Here is a 25,056-nt window from a genome sequence, read left to right on the forward strand (position 1 = left end):
CACCTAAAGTGGCAGCCAGGGCTCCAGCATGAGCCACATTTGCAGATGATGCAAACTGTTTACAGATGTTACTATAAACAACATTTCAAGTCACCAAGAGTCCAGTTTTACAGAAGAGCTGGCCAGCCCCGGCCCTCTTTTCCTATTATTCATAAGACTGTCCCTTGCAGACAGGTTAAGAGGTTAGCTTACCTTCCCTGGCTCAGGCTCCAGCCTCACAGGGATTACTTAAACAAAAGATCTCTGCACCAAGTCCCTAAGCAGGCCTAAAAGAATTGTCAGAGTGGCAGCCACACCCTACTGAGCAATCCCAAGTATTTGCCCTGCTCCATCTGCAGTGTGCCAAGCTTGGGGAGCAGCTTGGTCCAGGCTACAACTGCCTGGGGAGAATTTCTACCAGGCCCAATCCAGATATCACATGAACGCTTTTCTCAGTTCATTGTAGAGTCAGTATAACCACCAGAGAGGAGGGCATTTTCTAGTTCTTACAGCTGGAAGCACCTACTCCCAGGAAATGCTTCATCTTTACAAGGTAGTCCCTGTTGACTCATGTTTTCCCACCCTTGGGATCTTTCTACTTCATGCAAACTCAGGCAAGCCGGGCACAGAATCCTTTGACTCAGCTTCCAGAAAAAAAACCTAAAAGTAGCAAAGCCCAAGGATTCTGCCAAGGACAAGGGCGTATACACCTCTCCCCCTCCCTCTACAAATTCTGCCCCCTTGCGGTCCCCATCGCCCAGCCCATTAGCCCCTGCGCACACCTGGAGAGCAGAACCTTCCGGAACCTCTCAGAGGGCAGAGCGGAAACCTACAGCAACAGGTCCCACCCACACTACAGTGTAAACTTGGAAGGGGATCCTCCGCGAGGCGACAGGAGCCTGGCAGCGGCGAAGGAGGAAGCGGCGAGTTCAGTGGAAGGGAAATGAGGGAAATGATGGTACATGACCCCGGAGTCCACGTCATTCGGGCTCCCGCCTGAGGTGTGTAGGTGGCCGGCGGCGGAGCGCCCTTGACGCGGTTACTCTGGGATGGCTGCGTGCGTTAGGAGGCGCCGGGGCGCCGTGCTGCGGGGTGCTAGGAGCGGCTGCCCGGTAACGAGTCCCGTAGAGAGGCCTTGAGGCGCGGCCGGGAAATGTAAGTGTCTGGAGTGGAAATGCATCACCTCCCCAAGAGACAGCCCCGGCTAAGTGGCCTCCTCTACAGCGCCAACGACCCGGCCCCCTACCGTCCGGCCTTCCCCCGCCTCTCCAAGCCGTGCCAGCCCGGCCTCCAGCCGGCCACTGCGAAACCCTGGAGCGGGCTGCGCCGCGCCCGGCAGCCTCTGGGCATGCTCGGTGGCGGGACCAGCTCGGCTGCTCGGCGGGAGCGTCCTCCCTCCCCCAGGGCGGCGGCGGCCACGCGAGCCCGCACACCTCCGGGCCGGGCGAGGGGGCCGCCCCCTCCGCGGAGCTCGGGGCGGGCAGGAGGCGGGACCTGCGGCGGGGCACGGAGGCGGGCGGGAGCTCGCCGGTGCTAGCGGCTCCTTGGAAAGTAAAGCAGGCAGAGCCGGCTCCCCGCGGCCGCCGGGCGGGGCGGGGCGGGGCCAGGTGGGGGTGGGCGCGGAGCCCGGAGCGAGATGCGAAATTCGTAGCCACCCCACGTCTCCTGCCTTCCCACTCCCCCGGGATTCAGGATTCTCTGGCAAAGTGTCTGTTCTCGGAGAACACTCGGGGCTGGGAGCAGGGGCGCGCCCGGTGCAAAATGGTTAAAACAAAGTCCGCGCGCGCGCCGGGGCTCCGCGTATGAAAAGTGTGCGCGCCGGTGGCTGGGCTCCCCTTTTCTAATTTGAGGGTTAGTTTCCCGCAGAGGAAGGCCGGACAGCAAGGACGCCTCCGGGTGGTGCGGGATCCCGCCTCTAGGCCTCCCCGGTGGACGCACTTGGGAGCGGGAGGGCGTGGGGCGCGGGGCCGGGGCGTTCGCGGCGGGTGGCCGGAGTGGACTCGGCCTGGCGGCTCACCCTCTGCCTCCTTCCCCTTAGGATTACCGAGAGGATGGGATGGATCTAGGCAGTGACGCCGGCAGCAGCAGCAGCAGTAGCCGCGCCAGTTCGCAGTCCAACTCCACCAAAGTGACCCCTTGCTCCGAGTGCAAATCCTCGTCGTCGCCGGGGGGCAGCCTGGACTTGGTGTCTGCCCTGGAGGACTATGAGGAGCCCTTTCCGGTCTACCAGAAGAAGGTGATTGATGAGTGGGCGCAGGAGGAGGACGGGGAGGAGGAGGAAGAGGAAGACGAGCGAAGGTACCGGGATGACCGCTGTCCGGCTCGGGAGCCGGGGGACGTGAGCGCCAGCATCGGCGGCGGCGGCTGCAGGGGCAGGAGCGCCACCACTGCCATGCCGCCCCCGATGCCCAACGGCAACCTCCACTCGCACGACCCCCAGGACCTCAGGCACAATGGCAATGTGGTGGTGGCCAGTCGGTTGAGCGGCTCCCGGGCTCCCCGCCGGGCGATCCAGAAGCCCCAGCCGGCAGGAGGCCGGCGCGGCGGCCGGGGCCCGGCGGTTGGGGGGCTGTGCGTCCAGCCCCCAGACTGCGGGACGTGCGTTCCCGAAGAGCCCCCGGCACCCCCTATGGACTGGGAGGCGCTGGAGAAGCATCTGGCGGGGCTGCAGTTCCGGGAGCAGGAGGTGCGGAACCAGGGCCAGGCGAAGACCAACTCCACCTCCGTAAGTTGGCCGGGGTGCGTGCCCACGCGCGCGCTCGCGCGCTCGCGGCCCCATTCATCCCTTCCGGAGGGAGGGCGGGAAGCCTGCCTCCTGCGCCTCTGGGGTACACTTGCTCCGTCTGGGAGCTGTCTGGCTCCGCTGGATGGGCGGGGAGGAGGGAGGCACAGCCAGAGGGCAGCGGAAAGTCGGGCTGGTGGAAGCAGCGACTCATTTGGCTGGAATTACTTAGGGAGACGAGGTTGTGAGTCACTTGCCTGAAAATAAATCCGGGGAGATTTTGGCACGGAAGGCCGTGCCGGCGGGGGTGGGAAGAGGGATATTTCCAATCGTAATAGTTGTGGCTTTTTCATTTGCGGTGGCTTTCCCTTCGTTGCCACCAGCGTGTCGCCCATTGCTAGGCTGCCTGCTCGCACCTCCACTCTGGCGCTGAGGCTTGTCCACCGCCCCCCCTTGGACTTTTCTTTCCTGCTGACCCAGAGCTATTGTTGATCCCGGAGGAACTGGCTGAATTGAACTGCCAGGATGAGGGAGGGGTTCCTGCTTCTGTTGCCTGACTCACTCCCTTTCGGGTGCTTCCCTCCTAGTTTTGATAACGGGGCCACTTACAGTTTCTTACCGGAGGCTACAGCCTCAGCTAGGGAAAGCCAGACCCGGAGGGAAGGAGGGAGGGAGAGGGAAGGACCCAGGACTGCAGCAGCCCCGGCAGGTTTGCACTTGTCTTCACTTTTTTTTTTTTGCCCCTGAGAAGAAAGCAGATAAATGACTTAAAAAAAGAAGCGTCACCAACCTAGCTCCCCCATTTATCACTGTTCAGAGATAAAGCAACAGTTGTGATTTGAAATCGTTCGTGGTGTTCCTAAATGGGGCCGAGGGGCGCAGTCTGAATGAGCTGCTCTGGGCGTGGGACAGCTAGCTGTGTGTCAGTGTGGGAAGGCGCATGCCTTGCAGGTGTAATATTTCTGCCCCAGGGCCCTGGGGCTACTGGAAAATGGGTGTGTGCACTTCTGACTTGGGGGTGAGGATGAGCACTGCAGTTTACAGCAGTTGGCTGGGTTCCCCCCACCCCCAGAGCCCTTGGCTGGTGAGCTCACTGGTTAGTGTTCCTGGAGACACTGCTTGTTAACGCACCCTTCTAAACAGTCTACTGCGGTCACAGACACAGCATCTTTCCATTACAGCCCTCACAGTTTCTCGTACCTTGCAACAGCAGGCATCCTTTTCCTGTTTACTGCCTGAGAAAAATACCTCATTAAACTCTCTGGACTTGACACATGACTGAGAATGAGCAAATAGGTTTATTTCCTGCTGCACAACATTTCCACATTCCAGGAAAATGCAGTAATTGCACATACAAGTTTGTGCAAAGTTAGGATTTGGTGGTGACAATGAGCTGCATTATTCAGAAGTTAGGAGAGGAAGTGTGAGTGAGTGCTGGGTTGTTAGGCGCACTGGTGCAGGTGTGGTTGTGCCGTCAGGTTGTGTCTCTGGCTGCTCTGATTCTTACAAGGGGGAGGAGGGAATGCAGGCTGCCTCCCTTCCAGAACTTAAAGGTAATGATTTCCCTTCCTAGGGCCCCCGCCTGCCCCCTCACCACAGGCCTAGACACATGCGCACACACACACACACACACACACACACACACACACCCCTCTTGTATTTAGTGAAGCATGTAACTCCTTCCTTTTCGGTCAACCTTTGAAAACAAACGTGCTTTTCGTGTAGGGAACCATTTGTACATTTGGATCTCTTCCTCCAATCTCCCCCACGCCCCACCCCCACCAGGTCCTCTCTGGACATTTCTTCTGCCAGCCACACTGAGAAATGTAGGTTCTATAGCTTTAAAGCAGGTATGTTTACAGAAAAGGGGGTGGGGAGGAGGTTAATAGCAAACTTTGCCAGGTTTGAATCAAACTGCTAGTCTATGTTGGTTTAGAATGTGTGCTTCAAGCTCTTAAGGTACCGGTGAAGTCACCTTAGCCTTTAAAAGAGAAGAGTTGTCCGCATCGCCATAGTGTCTACAAGGTAGTCACAGATAGCTGGGTGTAGGTCTGACTGTGAAGAGATCAGACTGAGTTTATAGATGGAGCATTCTAAGACTGTGATACTTCCCTCCGTTGAACTTGGTGGTTTTTGGAACTTGGTTTGGGTGTCAGTGTTAGAAAGGTCTGAACGCCTCTTTAGTGCTGCCTAGGAACAATGAGAACATTTGTGACGGGGGCACAGACGTCCGAGACTGGCAGAGGAGCTGTGTACAGGGGAGTGCCTGTCCTGCAGGTGTTGCTGAAATCAAATGATATTTTTGCTGTTCTTTAAAATGTTTTTGGATAAATGTGTCTAGGTGTCAGTAATACAGACGAGAAGGGGGGATAAAAGATGACAAAGATGGAGTTTGTTTTCTTTTCTTTTTTTTTTTTTCCACCAAGTAGGCATCCTCCCACCTTAGGGCTTTTGCCCCAGCTGTTAGTTAAGTGATCTGGTAGTGGCTAATTTCTACTCACCTACAGACGTTCTCACCTCTCAAGAGAGGCTGCTTCTGGCCCGGAGAAGTTCCAGCAGTCCCTCCTCTCCTCCCCCCACCCCTTGTATCATCCTAGTGCCTGGCAGCCCCTGGTGTGAGCGCATGTCAGTCTCTATTATTTGTGGGTTTTCTGAAATCAAGGTGAAATGCAGGGATCTTGTCTAGTTAATTGGTATATTCTAGTGCCTGGGAAGTAGGTAGATTTTTTTCTTGTCCCAGGAAAAAAGGAAAGGAAGAGAAGCAAAGGCAGGCAGTGTTATAAAAACATGCACATCCCAGATTTAGTCCAGCCCTTTTGTGTGATTGTTGAGAAAACTGAGGCCCATGAGAGTTAAGTGATTTGCCTAAGAACCCAGTGAGAAACCCATGGAAGGGGGTTGACCTGCTTCTCCCACATGAACGTGTGTTTCCCTTCACTTAATGTTAAAATAACTTGAAACAAGAGAAGTTGGAGCACGCTCTTCCCTGAAATAACTTCAGAGATTTCCTAATGACAAGGTGCCTCTTGCACCTCCTAGGTGACACAGAGACAAGCCATGGGACACGAGTACAATTCTGTGACCATCTCTCCTCCAGGCATGTTTGTTGTGTTTCCATGGTGTGGTGCTGAGTCCTACAGCATACAGGGCCTGCTCTTCCTCTTGGCTGCAGTGTCACACCTAACATGAACACTGAAGTGTCAAGCATGTGCCAGGCACTGTGGGGGACTTCATCCTGGCAAGAGTCAGGGCAGCCTGGAGAACACACTGTGTGTAGGTGAGCTAAAACCTTACATAGCTTTGAGCAAGCTCTTCTCCCGCTTGGGGCCTAGATTCTCCTGGAACATCGAGTGGTCTGAGGAGCCCTGGAGAACACACATTGGGTTCTCCAATCACTGTTGCCTCTTCCAGGGACTCTGTGTCAGGTCTGTCGTCCCAGAAGAGCAAGTCTTGGTCACAGTAACTCACACTGTGCTTGACACAAGTGCTTGGCCCAGGCAGAGTGAGTGAGGGGTTCTACCCACCAACCCGAACACCTGCCAGACACGCTTCCTACCTTTGGATGGCCCTGCTCCTTGTTGTCCCACTCTGGCCGTGTCTCTCCTGTCTGTGAATAGGCCTTCTTAGGACCACGCACAGGGGGGAGGGGTTCTGGCTACTGGTGCCTTTGTTGCTGTGTTTCTCATGTCAGACCTCTTTGCTTAGCACTCTGCTGAACTGGCTTGGAAGACCTCGGGGAACACCAGGAGCGTCTGTTCCATTTCCCCTTCTAGAGATCAGGCCCCCAAAGCCATTTCTGCTTTCCTCTGCTTCTCCAAGACTTTGGATTTTCCCTGTATCACTCTTCCATCTACACCAGGGCCTCGCTGGACTGTCAGTCAGAGGAACTGGGGAGCCCCGAGCCCCAGTGTCCTGCCTTTCCTAAGTGGGATATGTTTCACTGCATTTTCTCTGTGGTTTTCTTTAGAGTGTCCACTACTTCAGCCATGGCCTGTTCTGTCAGTTTCCTGAAGTTCAACCTCCCATCCTCCCTTTTTTTTCTCTTTGTGACTCATTTATTTAAACATAGTTGCATTAAAGTATAATTTACTTACAATTGATTATATTTAAAACACATCATTTTGATGAGTTTTGACATATGTGGGCATTGTATGTATGACACACATATAAATTTTGGGTTACTAGGAAACCATCACCTATGTCAGGATAGTGATCATACCCATCAACCCCACAAGTATTCTCACATCCATTTGTCGTACCCCCATCCTGTCCCTAGGCAATCATTCATTTGATTCCTGTAATATAAACCCCATTTTCCAAAATTAACGTGGAGTTATGCAGTATATATTCATTTTTGTCTGACTTGTTTCATTCAACAAGTAATTATTTGGAGAGTTATTACCCATGTTGCAATATTTACCCATAGCTGTTCCTTTCAATGGTGAAGCAGCCTTCCATTTGATGACTGTATCATTCACTTACTGATAGATGCTTGGGTTGCTTCTCGGGGCTATTACAAAGAAAAGCACTGTGAACATTCACCTCCAAGCCTCTGCCTGCGTGTGCACCCCTCATATCTTTTAGGTGATCATCCAGGGGTGGATTAGCAGGGTCTTGTGGCAGGTACATGCTGAACTGCCACAGAAGCTAGCTGGCTGTCTTCCAAAGGAGGCCTGTTTTATGTTACCCTTGCCATGACTCTTGGTGCATGGCCTGGAACCTTGTCCTATTTCTCCTCCCACCCCCATCCCCATTGCTACGCTATGTTTACATCCTTGGTACTCCAGCACTTCAGGTGACTAGGGTGGCTGTCCCCCCATCCTTCTTCCAAGAAAACAGCATGATTGCAATAGAATCAGGCATTGCACCCAACCAAAGTCATTAAGCCTGTTGTTTGAAAACAGAAAGGAGTCATTTTTAAATTACAGAGGAGTTCCGCTTATAAACCTGACACATTGTAAGTGCAGTTTTATTGTTTTTTAGTGCCATGGACAGGTGCATTTTCCTCATTGAATGAGAAGATAAGAATAATTTTAATTGACATGTTAATTGAAAGCAAATCTTCTTGGTTATTTCCAAAGTGGTTGAAAATAATTTGTATTTTTGTTTGCTTATACTATTAGCGAGTAGCAAACTTTAAATTGCCTACATTTCTTCCTGGAGTAGTACTAATTACAGGCTATTTTCTGTGTATTATTCTGTAAGAATCACAGCCTGGTTACTCCTTCCCCATCACTGACACTACTAAAGTAGCTTCAATGGCTGAGTAGTCTGTTTCCGTAGTTACTTGGGCTCTACTTAAATTACATGAAATTCCTATTTTTATAGCTATAATAAAGTTGTCTTTTGTTTTCCTGCAAAATGCAATCAGGTTGGCAAGTTTAGACGGTTATGTGATCTGGCAGCCAGGACAGGACAGTGCGAACATTCCGTGTGGCACGCTCTATCCTTCATTCCTGTAGGAGAGCAACAACATGACATGCTGGTTACTGCCACTAAGAGTTACCCAGGCTGAACGTGGTCTGTACCTCAGCCTTTCCCCTTGAAGTGTCTTTTACCAGAAGGAAGAATTCTTTGCATAGTTTTTGATTGTTGGCTGATTTTTTTTGGTTTTCATTAGCATATACTCAAGGTTTCTGGGGGGAGAAAAGGCAGGGTTTTTAAAAAATTAGCTTGTTTGTCCCGGGCGTGTGTGTGCGTGTGTGTGTGTGTGTGTGTGTACATTAAAGCTGCCATGGAATGGTACATCCTACTGTGGAACTGCCTTTTGAAATGTTGTAGTTGGGTTAACTGGTATGCGCATTATTATCCTTTGTTTAAAATTCATTTGAGAGGCAGAGAGACGGAGGAGGAGCTCCCGTCCTCTGGTTCACTCTCCACAAGCCCCCAGTGGCTGATGCTGCGCCAGATTGAAGCCAGGAGCTGATAACTTCATCTAGATATCCATCTGCTGTCACCAAGGGTGCACATTAGCAGGAAACATCGGAGCAGGGCCGGGGCTTGAACCCAACACTGTGGTATGGGAAGTAGACATCCCAAGGGTGTGTTAACCATGTCAAATGTTCCCCCCAAGTGTGGACCTTTAAAACATCCTAGTGTGCCCATCTGAGCGTCAGGTGCAGAGGTGGTCATCACACACTTGGTGAGCTCTCTGAACACGTCCCTACTTCGTGGTTTTTGTCTTCAGTCCCTTTTCTGCTTTGCTGGTGTTTTCAGCCCTGGTTCCCTTGGCTGGCGCTCCTTGGTTTCTCACTCTTAGGAAGCCACCTCTTGGTAGCAGCTCCACCTCGCTGCCTGGTGCGTGGCTTCTCCCGGCTCAGCCACCTCTTTGGGACTCAAGACCCATCTACCTGTTGGTGGAGCTTTGCTAGACTGACCTTTGAGAAGGTTCTTGCTCTTTTGAACTTCTCATTCCACAAGTGTACACTTGCTTTCCATGCATTCTAAAAGGCTTTCAGAAAATTGGACAAGGCAGTTACTGCTTAATTACTGTTTTCAAAGTGAGAAAACAGCCCCACTTGACTCAGGAACTTACCAACAGTCTGCTGCTCAATAGGGACCCAGACCTGCCAAGGGCTGCCTCTGGTTCCAGACTCTGAGAATCACAAGCATTCATGACTCTGGGTTGTCTGTTGTAGGTAGCTGTGCGCAGTTCTCGAACCTGGAAAACACACCCATGCATATCACAGTCCCTTGAACACATGCCTGATGCACGCATTTGTCACATTGGTTAGTGTATTCTCTCCAGCCTTTCGGTTTAGTTCTTTTAAAATGTAATCAAAGCTGTGAACTTTTTTTTTTTTGGTCAAATAATAAAGGTTTATCTAAACGTAGGGACATTGCATTTTACATGGGGAAACTGAATTAGGTTTATGCTGCCGGGCTATGCACCTGAGTATGTTAACCAAATGGCCTTCTGTAAATACCTTTTCCCTGCTTTGTGCTCTGGGAGCTGCGAGGACAGGTGACACTTTGTGCTGTCATTTCCCGGAAGTCTCTTTAGCACCTAACTTCCTCAGACATTCATGGGCTAAGCTGTGAAGCTGAGCAGTTTTTAAAGAAAAGCAGTAGGGGTTTGGAGAGCAAGAACATCTGTGAGGTGTGAGGTCACCATCAAACCCTCTCTGTGTCCTACAGAGGAGGCCAAGGTCGGGGTTGGTGGCGTTTCTTCACCACTTCCGTAGTCCCAGCCTGCCCAGTGCCAGGTCCAGAATCCCACTCGGTGCCCACTTTTAGTGATTGATGCCCTCAGGGGGGTGCCACCTTCTTTCTTTTTAATAACAGGTGTTTCCAAAACTGAGTTTGGAGGACAATACTTCCAAAACAGAAAGTAGATTCTAATCTTCATCACTTGATTGGAAAATGTTCGTTTTTCATTTTTTCTTCTTTTGTCTTTGTTGGAAACGAATGCTGTTAGGACAGGTAGAAAATGGCTTTCCGCTAACTCTTCTACAAGGCCTCAGCTCCTCAGGGTGCAAATTCCTCCTAGCAAAGCAGTGCTGCCCTGGCCTTATTCCTTCTCCATCCAGGAGGCTCCTTTCCAGCTGTCAGCACCTCGGCTGGTCTGTCCTCTCCCCTTTCTCGCACTGGGTAACTCACGCCTGGGCCCAGGACCTGGGAGGGGGAGTGAGAGGGCACTGGGGTTGGAGGACTTTTCAAGGAGTTCCAGGAGGCAGAAGAAGAGTCACTTTTCTGCCTATCACTGTTTTGTTTGAGACTTAGTTATATTTTTATTGGAAAGGCAGATTTACAGAGAGATGGCGAGACAGAGAGAAAGATATTCCAACCGCTGGTTCACTCCCCAAATGGCCACAGTGGCTGGAGCTGAGCTGATCCAAAGCCAGGAGCTGGGAGCTTCTTCCGTGTCTTCCACATGGTTGCAGGGTCCCAAGGCCTAGGGCCATCCTTTGATACTTTCCCAGGTCATAAGCAGGGAACTTGATTGAAAGTGGAGCAGCTGGTGCTGGAACTGACCCTCATATGTGATCCCAGCACTTCATGGAGGAGGATTAGCCTATTGAGCCACTGTGCTGACCCTATCTGCCTTTCCCTTCTGTGTATAAACTGATGTCTGGCCTGTGGGATCCTGGATGCAGAGAGCCCGGAGACGGCGGGGAGGGGGGGACTGCATGTATGTCCCATGGTGGAGGTTGACTAGATCTGTTGTGGTAAGCTCCACTGCCCTCCCCACCCCAAATAGCAAGGGCAAGGAAGGCGTGGAAAGCAAGGTCTTTGTGGGGGGTTACAAAAGAGCCTGAATTAGGACACATCTAGCAGGATTAGAATATAGATGGAAGTGAGGAATAGAAAAAGGAGCATCAGGACTAGGAGTTGCTCTGGGCGTTTCTCCTCCCTGATATTTCCAGGGGTCCCAGTCACATTTGTGGGTTTCAGCCCTTCTTTGGTCTTGCAGCCTGATCCAGGATAGCTGTCATGGGCACTGTCCTTTGGGACTGTTTTCAGGTGTGCGGGGCTGGTTGGTTGGTTGGTCTGTTCTCTTTGCGTTTGGTTTTGGCTGTGACTTCCCTTTTATGGACAGCTGCCGTTTTCTGCAGGTATTTGTGAAATAATTATGTCAGGTGTGTTTTATCACCAATCTTTGACACCTGTCATGATCTGTTCTGCTTCATGCATACACTTAACCTAATTTTAGTCTCTCCACCTGACCTGTTTTTCAGTATTTGTGTAATTATAGATTGTTCCTGTTTTTTTTCTACTTTCGTGATACTTTCTTTATCAAATTACAGTAATTCAAGAGATGAAGATTCAGACTAGCCAGGAATGAGCTCCACCTCTGTTGGGTTAGCCCCAGGTTTATAATTTTAAAATTCCTGCCTACCGGATTTTGTTGTTACATCTAACTGGTAGGTTATAAACTCCCTGGAAGCTGCAGAATCGTCAGTTTTCTTCTGTGTCTGTTGGCTTTTCTGATGACTGCGGCTCGTATCTGCTCATTCCACGGTGTCGCGGCATCTCCACCTGAACACCTCCTGTTTGTAGTGGGATGCCCATCTGGATACATCCGTCATCAGTAGCATCAGGTTCATCTTTTTCTTTCTACCAGCTCCCAGAGCCCCCTAGTATTTATGGTTCATGCCAGTGCCAGTAACTGAAGTTTTCTTCCTTGGGACATTAACATAGCACATCAAAACAAGAAAAAAAGCTTCGATCTTTATGGATTACAAGAAGCAGCATATTAGCAGCTGATTTTTGCAAATTTGTCAGTTAAGAAGGTTTTATGGCCAGTGACCTAATACAGCCGATTGATCGTTTCCAAACTTTTCCTTGTAGATCTAAATGTCTTCGCTATTTACGAAGATTTATTTTTAAAAACAAGATATTACAAAATGCTGTGAAAGAAGTGTGTGGGTTGCTTTTGCTTTTCCAGCTGGAGGGACAGGCACGTGGCGCTGGATTCCTGGATACTCAGAGGCCTTGGAGCTCAGCACCATTCCCACAGTCTCTGGCCCCGCTCCTGGAGCAGCACCTGCTGAGCAGAGCGCCTGCCTCTCTACAGAGCAAACCCATTGCTTCCAGCTTCCCCGGGCGTGGTCAGGAGCCCAGGGATTTCGCCCATGAGTAGCTCACCCTCCGTGCCAGGGACCAACACAAAGCCCCTGAGAAAATGTCTCATCTGGTACTGGGCACCTCTGGTGGCCAGGGCCTTTCATGCTCTGCAGGTGGGAGAGGAGGGAAGGCCCTCACCCTGGGCAGCCAGTGGTGGTTGGGGTGCACTTAAATTGCAGATAGCCTGATGCATCCCTGAGCAAGACCCTAGGTGGATCTTGGCAGCTACTAGCCTCACTCGGGCCGTTTCCTTCTCGGTTTGCTGTATATGCAGACAACTTCACTTTCTGGGAAAGTTTAAAGGGAATGAAGCAATTTCCTCGAAATTCCTAAGATCTCCAGTGCTGTTGCAAATTTAGGTGTGGGATTAGAACTAGAGAAAATAGCAGCAAAAACAGAGAATTTGCTGTGTCATAAAATGCTGGGGTATTCTTAATGTGAAGCTCAGAGCTTCATAACTTGCACACTTTTTACTCACCCAAGGGGAGAATAATGTCAAATTTATTTCCAAAATAAGAAGGGGTAACCCTCCGGGAGACTGGTGCAGCTTCCTCTTAGAAAAGAACCAAAAGGCTTAATCTGCACTCTTCTAAAAATAACATGTTTTGAAATAGTTTCAAAACTAATTTAGTCTCCCTGAGTTTCTCTTCAGGGCAGCAGTAGCTGCAAACCATCCTACTTATGAACATTTCAGGTGGTGTTTTTGCTTTGTGCATCTTTACACAATGTTTGGTCCATTTTGACCTGGTCTGACACTTGATGAGCAGCCGCATCTGAACACGCTCTGTCCTTGGCTGTTTCTGCTTTAGGATCGGTTCTGGAGGGAATAAGAGAATAGAACACTGCGATTTTATTTTTGAACACTTAAGTTATATAACTAGTGATCTGAGTCCCGTCTGGCCTCCAGTGGCCCCAGTCTGACCCAAAAAGCACCTAAACTAAGGATTCTAGAAGAACATCTATAGACAGCATCAACTTAAAAGCCTTTGGAATCCCTGCTCTACTATGATACAGGGGTTTAAATGTTGGCTTCCTTTTTCTTGCATTTCACACAGAAACTCTCAACAGAGTAAATGTACGATTGCCCTTATGGAAGTTCCACTGTGCTGGAAGCTCCACTGCAGCTCCGTTTCATTGGTGCACAGTCCCACTGCGAGTCAGTGTATTAGAGCTGGAAGATATCCCAGGCAAGGGTGGCAAACTCACAGGCTTTTGTCACCGTGCCAGGACACAGTATCAGCATTCAGATAGTCAGGGGTGGATGAGAAATAACTTTATCTGTCAAACATTAGCAAATAACTTTACACACAGAGAGACATCGGTGCAACTAACAGACAGGAGTGCGGTTCACAAGACAGATGTAGGGTCCTGGTTTCCCATTGACGCCTCACCCAGCCCCCTCTCATTTTACAGATGAGAAAACAGACCCGAAGAGATGAAGTGACAATGTTGAAGTGGGGAATGGGGACACAAGCTAGGGTCGGGAGATTCTGGGAGAGGGGAAGGCACAGGGAGGAGTGCTGTTCTGTTTGCTGACCCCAGGGTGGCATTTGCTCCTTCCATCAAAGGTTAAAGTAATTAGAAGGGAAAAATACAAGAGGTACTGCGCTCCTCACTCTATTTCACTTCTTGTTTTATATACATCCCATTAACATTTTTTCTTTCATCTTCAAAGCAGTTAAAAAACTCACTTATCATTTGGATTCGGGGAAGTGTCATGACTTACTTTTCGTAATTTATGAATAATGAGTAGTAAAGAACTTTTTCAGAGCAGGTTATCATAGTGTAAATGCAGATAGTCATAGTCATTGCAGGGTATGTGAGGCCCCAGTTCTTTTGTCTATTGCAAGCTCATCTAAGACATGGTGGTGGTGAGTTTTGACAAACTTTCTTTTATGCGAAATCCAGTAAAACTTCATTACTGGATTCTAGGAAGATTTTATGTCATTGCCTCTTACTGCAGAATATCAAGGAGGCCCCATTGGAAGTGTACAGGTTAGCACTCTTCCTCTTTGGGATCTACTGGCTTTAAGTTTGTAAGTCATCACAGATTTCAAGGAGCTCAGCACAATGGCCTAGCGAATAAATCCTCGCCTTGCATGCACCCGGACCCCATATGGATGCCAATTTGTGTCCTAGCTGCTCCACTTGCCTTTCAGCTCCCTGCTTGTGGCCTGGGAAAGCAGCAAAGGATGGCCCAGAGCCTTGGGACCCTGCACCCACGTGGGAGACTTGGTACAATCTCTTGCCTCCTGGTTTCGGATTAGCTCAGCTCTTGCCATTGCAGTCACTTGGGGAGTGAGCCAGAGGACCGAAAATCTTTTGCTCTGTTTCTCCCTCTCTCTGAAAATCTGCCGTTCTAATAAAAACAAATTAAAAAAAAAAGAGGTTGTTAACACAAATTTTAAGCAAACTATAACTTTGGGATATTTATTCACTTCCAGTTAGAAAAATAGGAAACTTATTTCATACTAACTTTATTTTTTAAAAGTTTTGTTTATTTATTTATTGGAAAGCCAGATATACAGAGAGGAGGAGAAACAGGAAGATCTTCTGTCTGATGATTCACTCCTCAAGTGACTGCAACGGCTGGTGCCGTGCCTATCCAAAGCCAGGAACCTGGAGCCTTGGCATCCAATGCTCTGGTTTTCCACTAGGGAACAGCTTCTGTCTTGGGAGTTGTCAGGTGGGAGAGTGAAGGCTGTGTGAGTGTGAGTGAAAGCTGGGGCAGACTGCCTGGAGCACAGTCAGCTCTCAGACAGCAGCCTGTGGCAGGAGTACCATGTGGGGTCAAAGGGGAAGTCAAGGAGTCTGTGGCTGAGGGGCCTCAGGGCTGGAACGGTGAAGACTGTGGCCAAAAACTGAGCCCGTCAGGATGCCCCATGTTTGCTGATGGAGGGAATGGTCAGGATTTTTTAAACAGAACCAGTGGGCATGAGGCATAGTTTTGTTGCCTGCGGAAGAAAGTCGCCGACTCAGTGAGTTCTCCGATAGATGAGTTTCTGCTTCTTCAATCTCTGCCTTTGCATGTCCTGGTTGGGCCAACAGGATCCGGGATTTCCACTTGAAGATTCTTGGCATTCTTTTCCTGATCACATGTTCAAGGTTGTGCCGAGTCTGGTAGTGCTAACTGAACATTCCTTTCTCCCAAACTCTGTGTTTTCTAGGGCAGAGTTTTGCAGGGCCTCCTCAGGCCTGACACTCCCTTGCAGGTGCTCGGGTGCTGTGAGCGAGGGCAGGACAGGCTGGCTCCGCAGCCTCAGCATGTGCAGTATGTGCAGGCTTTCCCTCCTCTGGTGGGCATGGCCAGCGTGAGTTACCTTTGCTGAAGTCACTCCCAGCGTCCTTGCAGGGCCTCCTTCCTGCTGGGTGAGGGGCTCTTGGTGCTAGGGCGCTCATCGTAGGCTGGGAGCCTCACCCTAGCTGCTCCTTGCCCAGCACTGTAAGTTCTAGGGTCCTCCTTGCCCGGTCCTGAGGGACAGCCAGGCCCTTGAGTGATGGCTGCTGAATGCATCCACTAAGGGTGGCCCTGACTTCTGCCCCTTGACTTAGCCTGGATTTCTTGTTGCTTCCAAGGCAGCTGTTCTGCTGTCCACGTCCTGTTGATTCTGTGGGTTGAAGCTGCAGTTGATTTTGCCACTTGCAGATCAGGGACCAGAGTGGTAACAACAGCAAGGGCCTCTGGTTTAAGACCCAAGCTCAGACCTGTGAAAGAGATGAAAGAGATACTCCAGATGACGTCATAGGCCCCGTCACACCAGGGCTCATCTACCCCAGGTGCCCTGTCCCTGAGACACATGATGCCCGTTTATGGGGTGGTAAACAGAACTGAACGAGGCAGCAGTGACCTTGGAAAGGACCAAAGTCTAACTGACTTGTAGGTTCCGTGTCTGACTGGGGTGCTGTTGGAGCTGAAATGCTGCTTTCTCCTGGACTCGCAGGTGTACCCAACTGATTTGGTTCCAGACACACGTTCTTGATGAACTGAGACTTTGTATAACGAAGTGGTTAGCAGCAGGTTCTAGAATGGAGACAATAGTCTTCTTATGTTTATTGGCATAAAATAGTTAGCATTAGGATGTAAATCTTGTATTTCAAGTTATTCTTTAATCTATTTATTTGAGAAGCAGAGATACAAGGTGAAGGAGAGAGGGAGGAAGAGAGAACTTTGATTTGCGCTTTCACTCCCCAGATAGCTGCATCGGTCAGGACTGGGCAGGGCAGGGACTGAAGCTGAGAACGCAGTACAGTTGTCCCATGTGGGTGGCAGGAATCCACCCACTTGAGTCTTCAGATGCCGCTGCCCGCTAGGACTCCATTGTTAAGATGCTGGGATCTAGCTGGAGCTCTGCTGTGTGACTTGGATGCAGTCCCCAGTGTCTTAATCTCTAGCCTGAAGACCCCCTCCTCCATCTTGTATGTTTTGTGAAATGAAAATCGCCTTCTATCGTGACTTCTTTTTGTGTGTTCTAAGTAGTTGAGTCCCTGAGTTCTGTCAGGATGAACGTTCTAAATCCATTTTGGAGCAGGAGCTCAAATACTTTAAAATTGCGTATGTGAAGTTTTTTTCAACAAAGCAGAGTTTGCAAAATGGCGTCTGCCAAGGATTTCCTTACATTATCTTTATATCTTGAGTCAGGCAGTAGCTGCATACTGAATGCTTGTTGTGTGTGGGGTGTGGAGAGTAAGGAGGAAGGCAAGCCAACATGCAGCTGTGCCACCACGGAGTGTCATGCCCTTCTGGAGCACGCAGGGGACCCGGCAGATGGCACAGGAGCACTCGGGTGTGGTGGGCACTGCCCGAAAGAGCGATGATGCCGTGAGGAGTGGGGCAATGAGCATGAAAGCCAACCAGAGGGTAACTTCCTGGGACAGGACTGTGTGTGGCCCAGGCCTGTCCTCCACTAGCGACTGCGCAGGAATGCTAAAGCAGTGAGTGTTCATCTCCGGGGTACTGAATAATAAGAAAATAGTTGTTGCTTACTGAATGCCTGCTGCGGTCAGGCACTGCACCGATCTGAGAGCAGGCGGATGCTCCCATTTCATAGATGAGGAAAGTAGAGCTATCTACTTGAAGTTGCAGAACCTTCCCATTCCCCTTTAAGATTTATTTATTTATTTGACAAGCAGAATGACAGAGAGAGGTAGAAATCTTATTTATGTTTGCTGGTGTATTTCCCAGATTGCCACAACAACTAGGGTTGGGCCATGCCAGGAACTCCGTTTAGGTCTCCTGTGTGGGTGGCAGGGCCCCAGCAACTGGTCCGCCATCTGCTGCCTTCCCAGGTGCGTGTGCAGGGAGCTGGACTGGAAGTGGAACAACCAGACCTCAGACCAGTGTTCTGCTGTGGAGTGCCAGTATTGCACACAGTGGCTTCACGTGCTGCCACATGATGCCAGCAGTTGCACTATTTGTTGCAAACTACCGTGCCAGGGATCCTGGCCTCCATCCCACAGTAACTGGTCGTTTTTCTTAGGCTACGCCACATCTGAATATGTAGACTCTTGATGCACAGTACCCTCTTAGGATTGTGCGTTTCTGTTTGAGGATTTTTCGTGAGCAGAGTCTTCTCCTTAGTGAGAAGTTCATTTGAACACCCATGCGTGGCGTTTCGCTCTTCCCCCTGTCGAAGTCCGCACTATCACCTCTGTATCTTGGTGCTTCTGTAAAATACCAACTGCCCAGTCCTTCAAGCTCAGGCCAGCACTCCCTCCAGATGTTGGCTTGAGGTCACCATAACAGTCCTCAGGCTGAGGGGAAGCCCAGAGAAGTCACCTGAGGCCCTCAGAGAAGTCTGAATCCTGTTCTGTTTCTCTGTTAGCTTTTGTTTGTTACAAAGAGAAAGGAGAAAGTTGCCTTCCACTGCTTCACTCCCCGTAGAGCCACGGTGGTCCAGGCGTGCTGGATTACAGCCAGGCCCGGGCCTCCCATGGGGGTGGCAGAAACCCGTTACTGGAGCATCAGTACTGCTTCCTAGGACCTGCATTAGCGGGAGATGAATCAGAAACCAGCAGTGAGTATCAAAGGTAGAGGAGCTGTGGGGGCCCTGAACCCCAGGCCAGTGCCTGCCCCGGGAGATCCACTCTCGTGACATCAGTCTCAGGCTAGCTGAGCCTTGCGGATCGATGCCCTTCAGGTGACAGGCAGCCGTGGCCCAGTGCGGCGAGCCCTAGGCCAGCGTGCGGTTCGTGCTCTCCTCCCAGGCGTCCTGAGACTGCCTTCAGCAGTGGCTTCAGCCGTGGCATGCGGTCTCCCAGAGACACTCGCCCCGAGGACCATGGAAAACAGCAGAGTTGGATGAGGTGAAGCCGAGGGACTGAGCCAACAACTGAACCCACTCCCTTCCTTGGGTGGTCTCTTTTCTTGGTCCGTTTGTTTCCTTATTCACGAAACAGTCATTTATTTTCTCAGGAGTCACACTGTGCATGACTCTCAGGAGGCGAATAAGGGGTGATCCCAGCCCAACAGGCATATTTATTCTAGTGAGGGAAATGGACATCCAGCAGATCCCTCAGTTAGTATTTAACGTGTTCCATACGTGGTATGATAGAGCGGCTTTGGAGACGACCTGGCCACCTGCAGAAGCGAGTGTGGGGAGACACAGCTGTGTGGGGATCTGAAGACTGGACCGCAAGAGGCGTACCACACGAGGGGTCTGGGGCAGAGAGGGTGCCAGGAGACTAAAGCCAAAGTACCCCCCGCTTCGCTAACACAGGCCTCCCAGGCCTCCGATCTGCATGTTGGTGGAACTTTCCACTACTCAGCCTTTTTCTACGCAATACAACCAACTTGCAATTTTCCTATTGTAAATTTTCTTTTTTCTTTTTTTAAAAAAGTATTGCAGGGAGCGTAAGAATAGGTGAAGTGTGATGGCTCAACTGGCTAATTCTCTGCCTGCAATGGCCCACATCTCATATGGGAGCTGATTTATTTCCTGACTCCTCCACTTCCCATCCAGCTCCCTGCTTGTGGCCTGGGAAATCAGTAAAGGATGGCCCAGAGCCTTGGGACCCTGCACCCACATGGGAGACCCGGAAGAAGCTCCTGGCTTCAGATCAGCTCAGCTCTGGGCCATGCGGCCACTTGGGAAATGAATCAGCTGATGGAAGACCTTTCTCTGTGCCTCTCTTTCTCTCTGTAAATCTTCCTTTCCAATAAAAATACATACATTTTGTAAAAGGACACAGTTCTCGAAATGCCATTTTCTTCTATCAGACTTAGAGTCGGGGGGGTGGTGCGGAGGATGGAGGTTTTTAAGGAATTAAGTGATAAGTAGTCCTCTGAATTTGGTGGTGAGTCCGTGTTGAACTATTGGGGTTCTGGGAATTTACTGAGGGTTTTGGTTCCATCAGGGCTGTTGACTGCCTGCCCTGTGCTGAGGCTTTGTTCATCCAGGAGTTCCAGGCTTTTCTCCAGTGGCTCCTGCCTACCTGCCTGAGGCCCAGTACACACCAAGCCTGGATGCCAAGTGCTGGCTGGGTTGTGGGCAGAATGTCAGATGCTCTGATGCCAGCAACTTAGCTGTGTCCTCTGGCCTGGGAATTCCACCCGGGGCTTCAGTGCTTTGCTGGGAGGTTAGCGACACTCCTGTTTTCCCCAATCCGGTCGTTTTGTGGTTGTTGCATTGGGGCGTCTTGGTTAGGAGCCAACTGACATTACTATGCAGAGCATGACCAGTGAATTGTAATGAACTTAATTTTCTCTTCTCCCCACCCGCAATGAAAAGCTGTTGAATATCAAATACACTTTGCAACTTTGAAATGAAAATGTTTCCTGCCACATGTCAGGCAGTTGAGCAAGTCCACACCTGTTCTGGTCATGGATTAGTAGAAAGAATGAGAGAAAAACTGTGTGCCTTTGAGCTAAGGCATCTGTAGTACTTATTCCCAGGTGCCCCGTGCGGCATTGACCTTCTCTGCCGTAAGCAACACACGTGCTTTGCCTGTGGACTGTGCAGGTGGCGCTGAAATGGCAAGAGGTCTCCAGCACAGCTGACCAGCTTGCTAGAAGAGCTGCTTGCTACAGAAGCAGCATGGAATGTTCTGTCAGGTGGGAGCCCCTGGACTTCCTGAGACAGCGCGGGAGTTTCCTTTCCTCTCCTCCTCCAACCTGTGGCTCGTGAGCTTCTGATTAGCTCCAGGAACACATGGAAATGACGATGGCTTCTTAGCGTCAGGCTAGTGCGAAAGAAGCATTTGCAGATCTCTATCAAGAATGTCAAGTGTTTACAAATTTCTATCACAAAATCTCTGTGAATGCTTTTTGTTAAACATTTTGTTTATCTGAAAGAGTTACTGGGGAACAGAAAGAGATTCTTGCACCCACTGCTTCCTTCTCCAAATGACCACAACGGCCAGGACTGGGCCGGGTTCCCATGTGGGTAGTGGGGACCTTATCCCTTGGTCCATCTTGCATTACTTTCCCAAGCATCCTAGCAGGGAGCTGGCCAGGAAGTGGAGCAGAGGGGACTCCTCTGGGATACACACCTCACAGGCTGTGGCTTGACCCTGGCTAGCACAATGCCGACCGCGTGTGAAAGCTTGGATTCTGAGTAGAAGTAGCAAAACTGACTTTGCTCCTGCCTGTGGCTTCTTTGCTTCGTAGCCAAGAAACTGAACTGATGTTAACTGTCATGAACTAAAAAAGAATTTTGTGGTTTTTCTCCAAACACCTTTCTCCATTAACAAAGGAATGAAATAAAAATGTTGGAAGGTGAACCCAAAGTCCTGTAATAGTTGAAAAAATTGCGAATAGTTTTCCTTGTATACACTGCCCAATGACAATGCACTTAAAACATCGCATCAGAACAGTTGTACAGCTTCTCAATTTTATAGCTTTTTGAAGAAACATGACCATGCTTCCATAAATGTAATGAAAGCTTTTTTCATATTAAAGGCATGTTATTGGGAGATGGACTGTTTCCTTCTCCCTCCATAACTGCACTGCGATGAAATATTGACTAAGAGCCAGGAGATGACAGTCAGCGGCCTCGCCCTGGCCAGTGCTGCTGTGTGAGCCTGAATGTAAACACAGAGCCGGCCTTGCAGGGCCCTGGCCTTCTTGGGAAGCCAGGAGTCCCAAGTTGAGTTATGCATGACGTACCCAATTCAAGTGCTGCAACAGAAGGGTGTAAGAAGCAGCCCCTGGAAGTCAAAAGAAAAATGTGTTTTCCTAATCCATCTGAATAATAAAGAGGCTCTTAGGCAGAAGCCCTAACCAAAGGTGCAGGCTGAAGGTGGCTGTTCGTGGAAGCCAGAGAGCTGTGTGCCAGCCTGGCAGTGCTGCTTTCCCCCGGACCCTAGTGCACATGAAACCAATGGGCTGAAATCCTCAGGTTTCTTTCTGGGACACAAATATTTGATTGGGAAATGTCAGCACATGTTTTGTTTCTTTTGCTCCAGTATGGTCGTTGGTGTTTCTGCCCCTCTGAACGGGAACGTTAGACATTTGGCTTCCTTTCTGGAAGGAAATCATCTTTGTTTCACCCTTGCTGCTAATAAGGCATAGTGTAAGATCTGGTTATTCTAAGACGTTCAGCCAGTCCCTGGAAGACTCCCTCAGCAACTGTCTCTTTCTGTTTATAGAGGCAGTGAGGCGAAGTCTGCTTATTCCCTCCAAGTCAGACGGAGTTCAACACAGATCACCTGTTTAGCACACAGTCATCTCATAAGTCTGTTTTTTATTCCAGCAAAATTTCACGAACGTTCCTAACCTCTAAATTGTCTCAAATACCCTTGTTAGGACAGTCTTCTGAGCATCCCCATCATCCCTCTTCAAGGTACAATTAGAAGACATTTCTCAGATGTCTCCTGCTTAGCCAGTGTGAGTCTGTGTGGGTTTGAGTTATTGTGAATCCCTGCTGGAGGCCTGTGCATGCCTGTGAAAGATTTGTATTTTTTTCCCCTTAAACCTTGAAGTGCACTGAGAAATGCATTTGGTATAGCTGACATGTGAATGAGAAGGAGTGGTCGTAAATCAGGCTTTAGATCTTCACTTTCAATCAAGCACAGACCTGACTCCGAGAAACTGTTGAGTGCAAGTGTGTTTGTATATTCATATGTGTATGTGTGCACGTGTGTGGGGGTATTGGAATGGTTGGGGAATAACATAAATGGAACCCTCAGTGGGTAAGCTGTACCTCCAGCCTTGTTAAGCATTGAGATCAACTATTGTTTGTTTTGTTTTTTAAGATGTATATATTTGAGTGGCACAGAGGGTTAAACCCATGTGAATTACACTGGCATCCCACAAAAATGCCAGTTCAAGTCCCAGCTGCTGCTTCGCCGGGATGTCAGGGGCCCAAGTACTTAAACCGTCTTTTGCTGCTTTCCCAGGTGCATTGGCAAGTTAGGAATAGGGTCTAGGATAGGAAGTGGGCCTCCCAGATGCATTGCCAAGTTGCTAATAAGAATAGGATAGGAAGTGGGCCAGCTGGGGCTCAGATCAGTACTTATATAGTATGCTGGCTTCCCAAGTGGAGGCTTAGTTCGCCAGACCACAACTCCAGCCCCTTAGGGTCAGTTTTCAAGAGAAGGAGTGCCCTGAAAGGCCTGGCTGGCGAAGGGAGCATGGACAGATGTGCGGTGTTGGGCTGTGGTACCGGCTGCCATAGAGAAGGTTGCTGAACATTGACTTTAGGACTGGTCCTACGCCAGGACACTTGGCTTGGGTCTGCTTATTTTAGTCATGTACCAGTACTGTTTAGTAAAAAAGATGAGAGCGACAAGCCCCGGGATGTTGCAGTATCTCTTACACATAGCTCGTAAGTGGTTCAGTTAGAATCCCAGATGTTCAGGGCCGTAGTTGAAGATCTGTTTCAACAGAGCTCCCGTGCAGCTTGAATGGGAGACGAGAGCCTCACCTGGCCTGTTACCCTCTTTGTTTGGTTTTGTCTTGGTGGGCGCTAGTAGCTGCTGAGCGGTTTTCCTCCACTCTTTCAATCACTGTTTACGCTGCCTGTACCACTCATGCTTGCTCAGGCCCTTCTGCGCCTGTACTGGGTGACAAGTGATAGTTAGCCTCCCCGGGGCTCTGCCCCACAGCCTGCTCCTGGAATGCACTCGGTGAGCTGAGTGGATTGCTAATGAAATAATGAATCCTTCTGCACATGCTGGGTGTCTGTATGATTGGAGAACAAATCCAACAACCTGATTGTTAGCTTTTGCCCCGTCTAGGAGAACTCTATGGCTTTTAACAGTGCTTTTGAGATTCAGCCTAAGGTCCAACTGCCAAGAGGAGGGGGCATATGTGGAATCCCCCTTTGACCACCTCTGCCTACCTCCTGTATTTGTGCCAGCTGCTCTCATTGGAGACTGAGTCTGGCTAGCCAGCACTGAGTATCTGGCATGATCTCAAAGAAATGGGATTAAGGCTTAGGTCGAAGGAATGACCAAAGCTAGCCATTTACATTTTCCGATTGCACCTGACAGGTGGAATTATCCTAGAGACTTCAAAATCACCCAGTCGAGATGATGTTAGGCCTGCTTACAGCAGTGCTAGGACGGTGCCCAAGGCTGGAGACGGCGCTGTCTTTGTTTCTGTCATCTGGCCCCTGTTAGGTGTGCAGTGGGGATGTCTGTGAATTCTGCTCCCATCACAAGACTGCACATACCTTAGTACATTGGGGCAGGCTAAAATAGACAGTATTTGACATTAAAGTTTCCATTTTACTGCTTCTGGAAAAAACAGCATGGTGGTCAGAACCTGGTCTAAAAGCTCATTCCATAAGCAAACGAGGCATGCTGGGAAGGACAAGAGGCTGTCATTGCACTGTGGCACCGCCACCAGTGGGTCCTCGGGCTGGACCAACAGCTCCAGGATGGATTGCTCAATGCTCAGAGGCTTCTCTTGTAGGAAATTACACTCAAGAGTCCTCCTGGGTCCTGACTGGCTTCCTTCTGATTCATCGCTGGCTGCCATTCAAGAGAGATCATTGCGCACAGGAATTTAGTGGAGGTACCCTCAGGTGAACCAGTTTCCATTGTCCTCGCTCAGGGCCAAGCTGTCTACTTCCCTTTCTCACTGAGTTTAGCATAGTTGACTCATTCATCAGGACTTTATGGAGTGCTTATCTACTATTATACTAAGCATTGAGCACAGTGCAGAAAAGCCAACACCCCGTATATAAAATCATCATCTTAGTGTGAGACACATATGTGAGCCTGTGACCCCCTCCTCATCCCATAGGAGTCGGGGTGCCTCTGCGCAATGAGCACCGATAGGATGGAGTGTGTGTGTGTGTGTGTGTGTGTGTGTGTGTGTGTGTGTGAGCTTCCTGCATTTGTGCGGGAACAGACCTGGAAATTCCAACAGAGATTGATGTTGCTGTCTTGAGATCCGAGGCTGTGCGGAGACAGACCTCACTGCTCTGCAGGGTCTCTGTCTTTTTTCTGAAGGTTTCAACCACTAGGATGAGACTGACCCACTTTCTGGAGAGTAATCTGCTTTTCTCAAAGCCAACAGATGTGAATGTTAATCACATCAGGAAAATACCATCATCGCTGCCACATCGAGCCTGCCGTTTGAACAACAGCTGGTCACTGTGGCCTAACTGAGTTAACTTACAAAGTTAACCATCCCCTGCGTTCCCCGCCCCCATCTGCAAACCGCTGTGTCATTTCAGGATTTCAGGGCTCTCAAATTGGAGCATGTGTCAGAATCTCCTGGAACATTTGCTAAACGCAGATTGTTGCTGCCCACCAGCTCCCCGGCCAGTGCTTCATGAGGCCTGGGGTGTGACATTCCTGACATGTCCTAGACGATGTGGATACAGTCGGTGCGGAGACCA

The 25,056-nt window shown here is 49.9% G+C and overlaps 1 protein-coding gene across 6 annotated transcripts in view; it reads left to right on the plus strand.

The window, feature by feature from the left end:
- SCHIP1 (schwannomin interacting protein 1) overlaps window positions 1-25,056 on the plus strand; it is a 720,286-nt gene that overhangs the window by 593,155 nt on the left and 102,075 nt on the right. For 2 of the 6 annotated variants that reach the window (XM_058661488.1, XM_058661492.1), the window contains one exon: window positions 2,018-2,704. In XM_058661488.1, the coding sequence (XP_058517471.1) occupies window positions 2,018-2,704 (687 nt within the window). Of the gene's footprint in view, window positions 1-851; window positions 981-1,341; window positions 1,421-1,456; window positions 1,531-1,675; window positions 1,831-2,017; window positions 2,705-25,056 lie in introns of those variants that run through there. The other 4 variants (XM_058661493.1, XM_058661489.1, XM_058661491.1 and 1 more) reach the window with 4 other exon arrangements.

This window comes from Ochotona princeps, chromosome 3, assembly GCF_030435755.1.
Source record: "Ochotona princeps isolate mOchPri1 chromosome 3, mOchPri1.hap1, whole genome shotgun sequence".
Classification (NCBI taxonomy): domain Eukaryota; kingdom Metazoa; phylum Chordata; class Mammalia; order Lagomorpha; family Ochotonidae; genus Ochotona; species Ochotona princeps.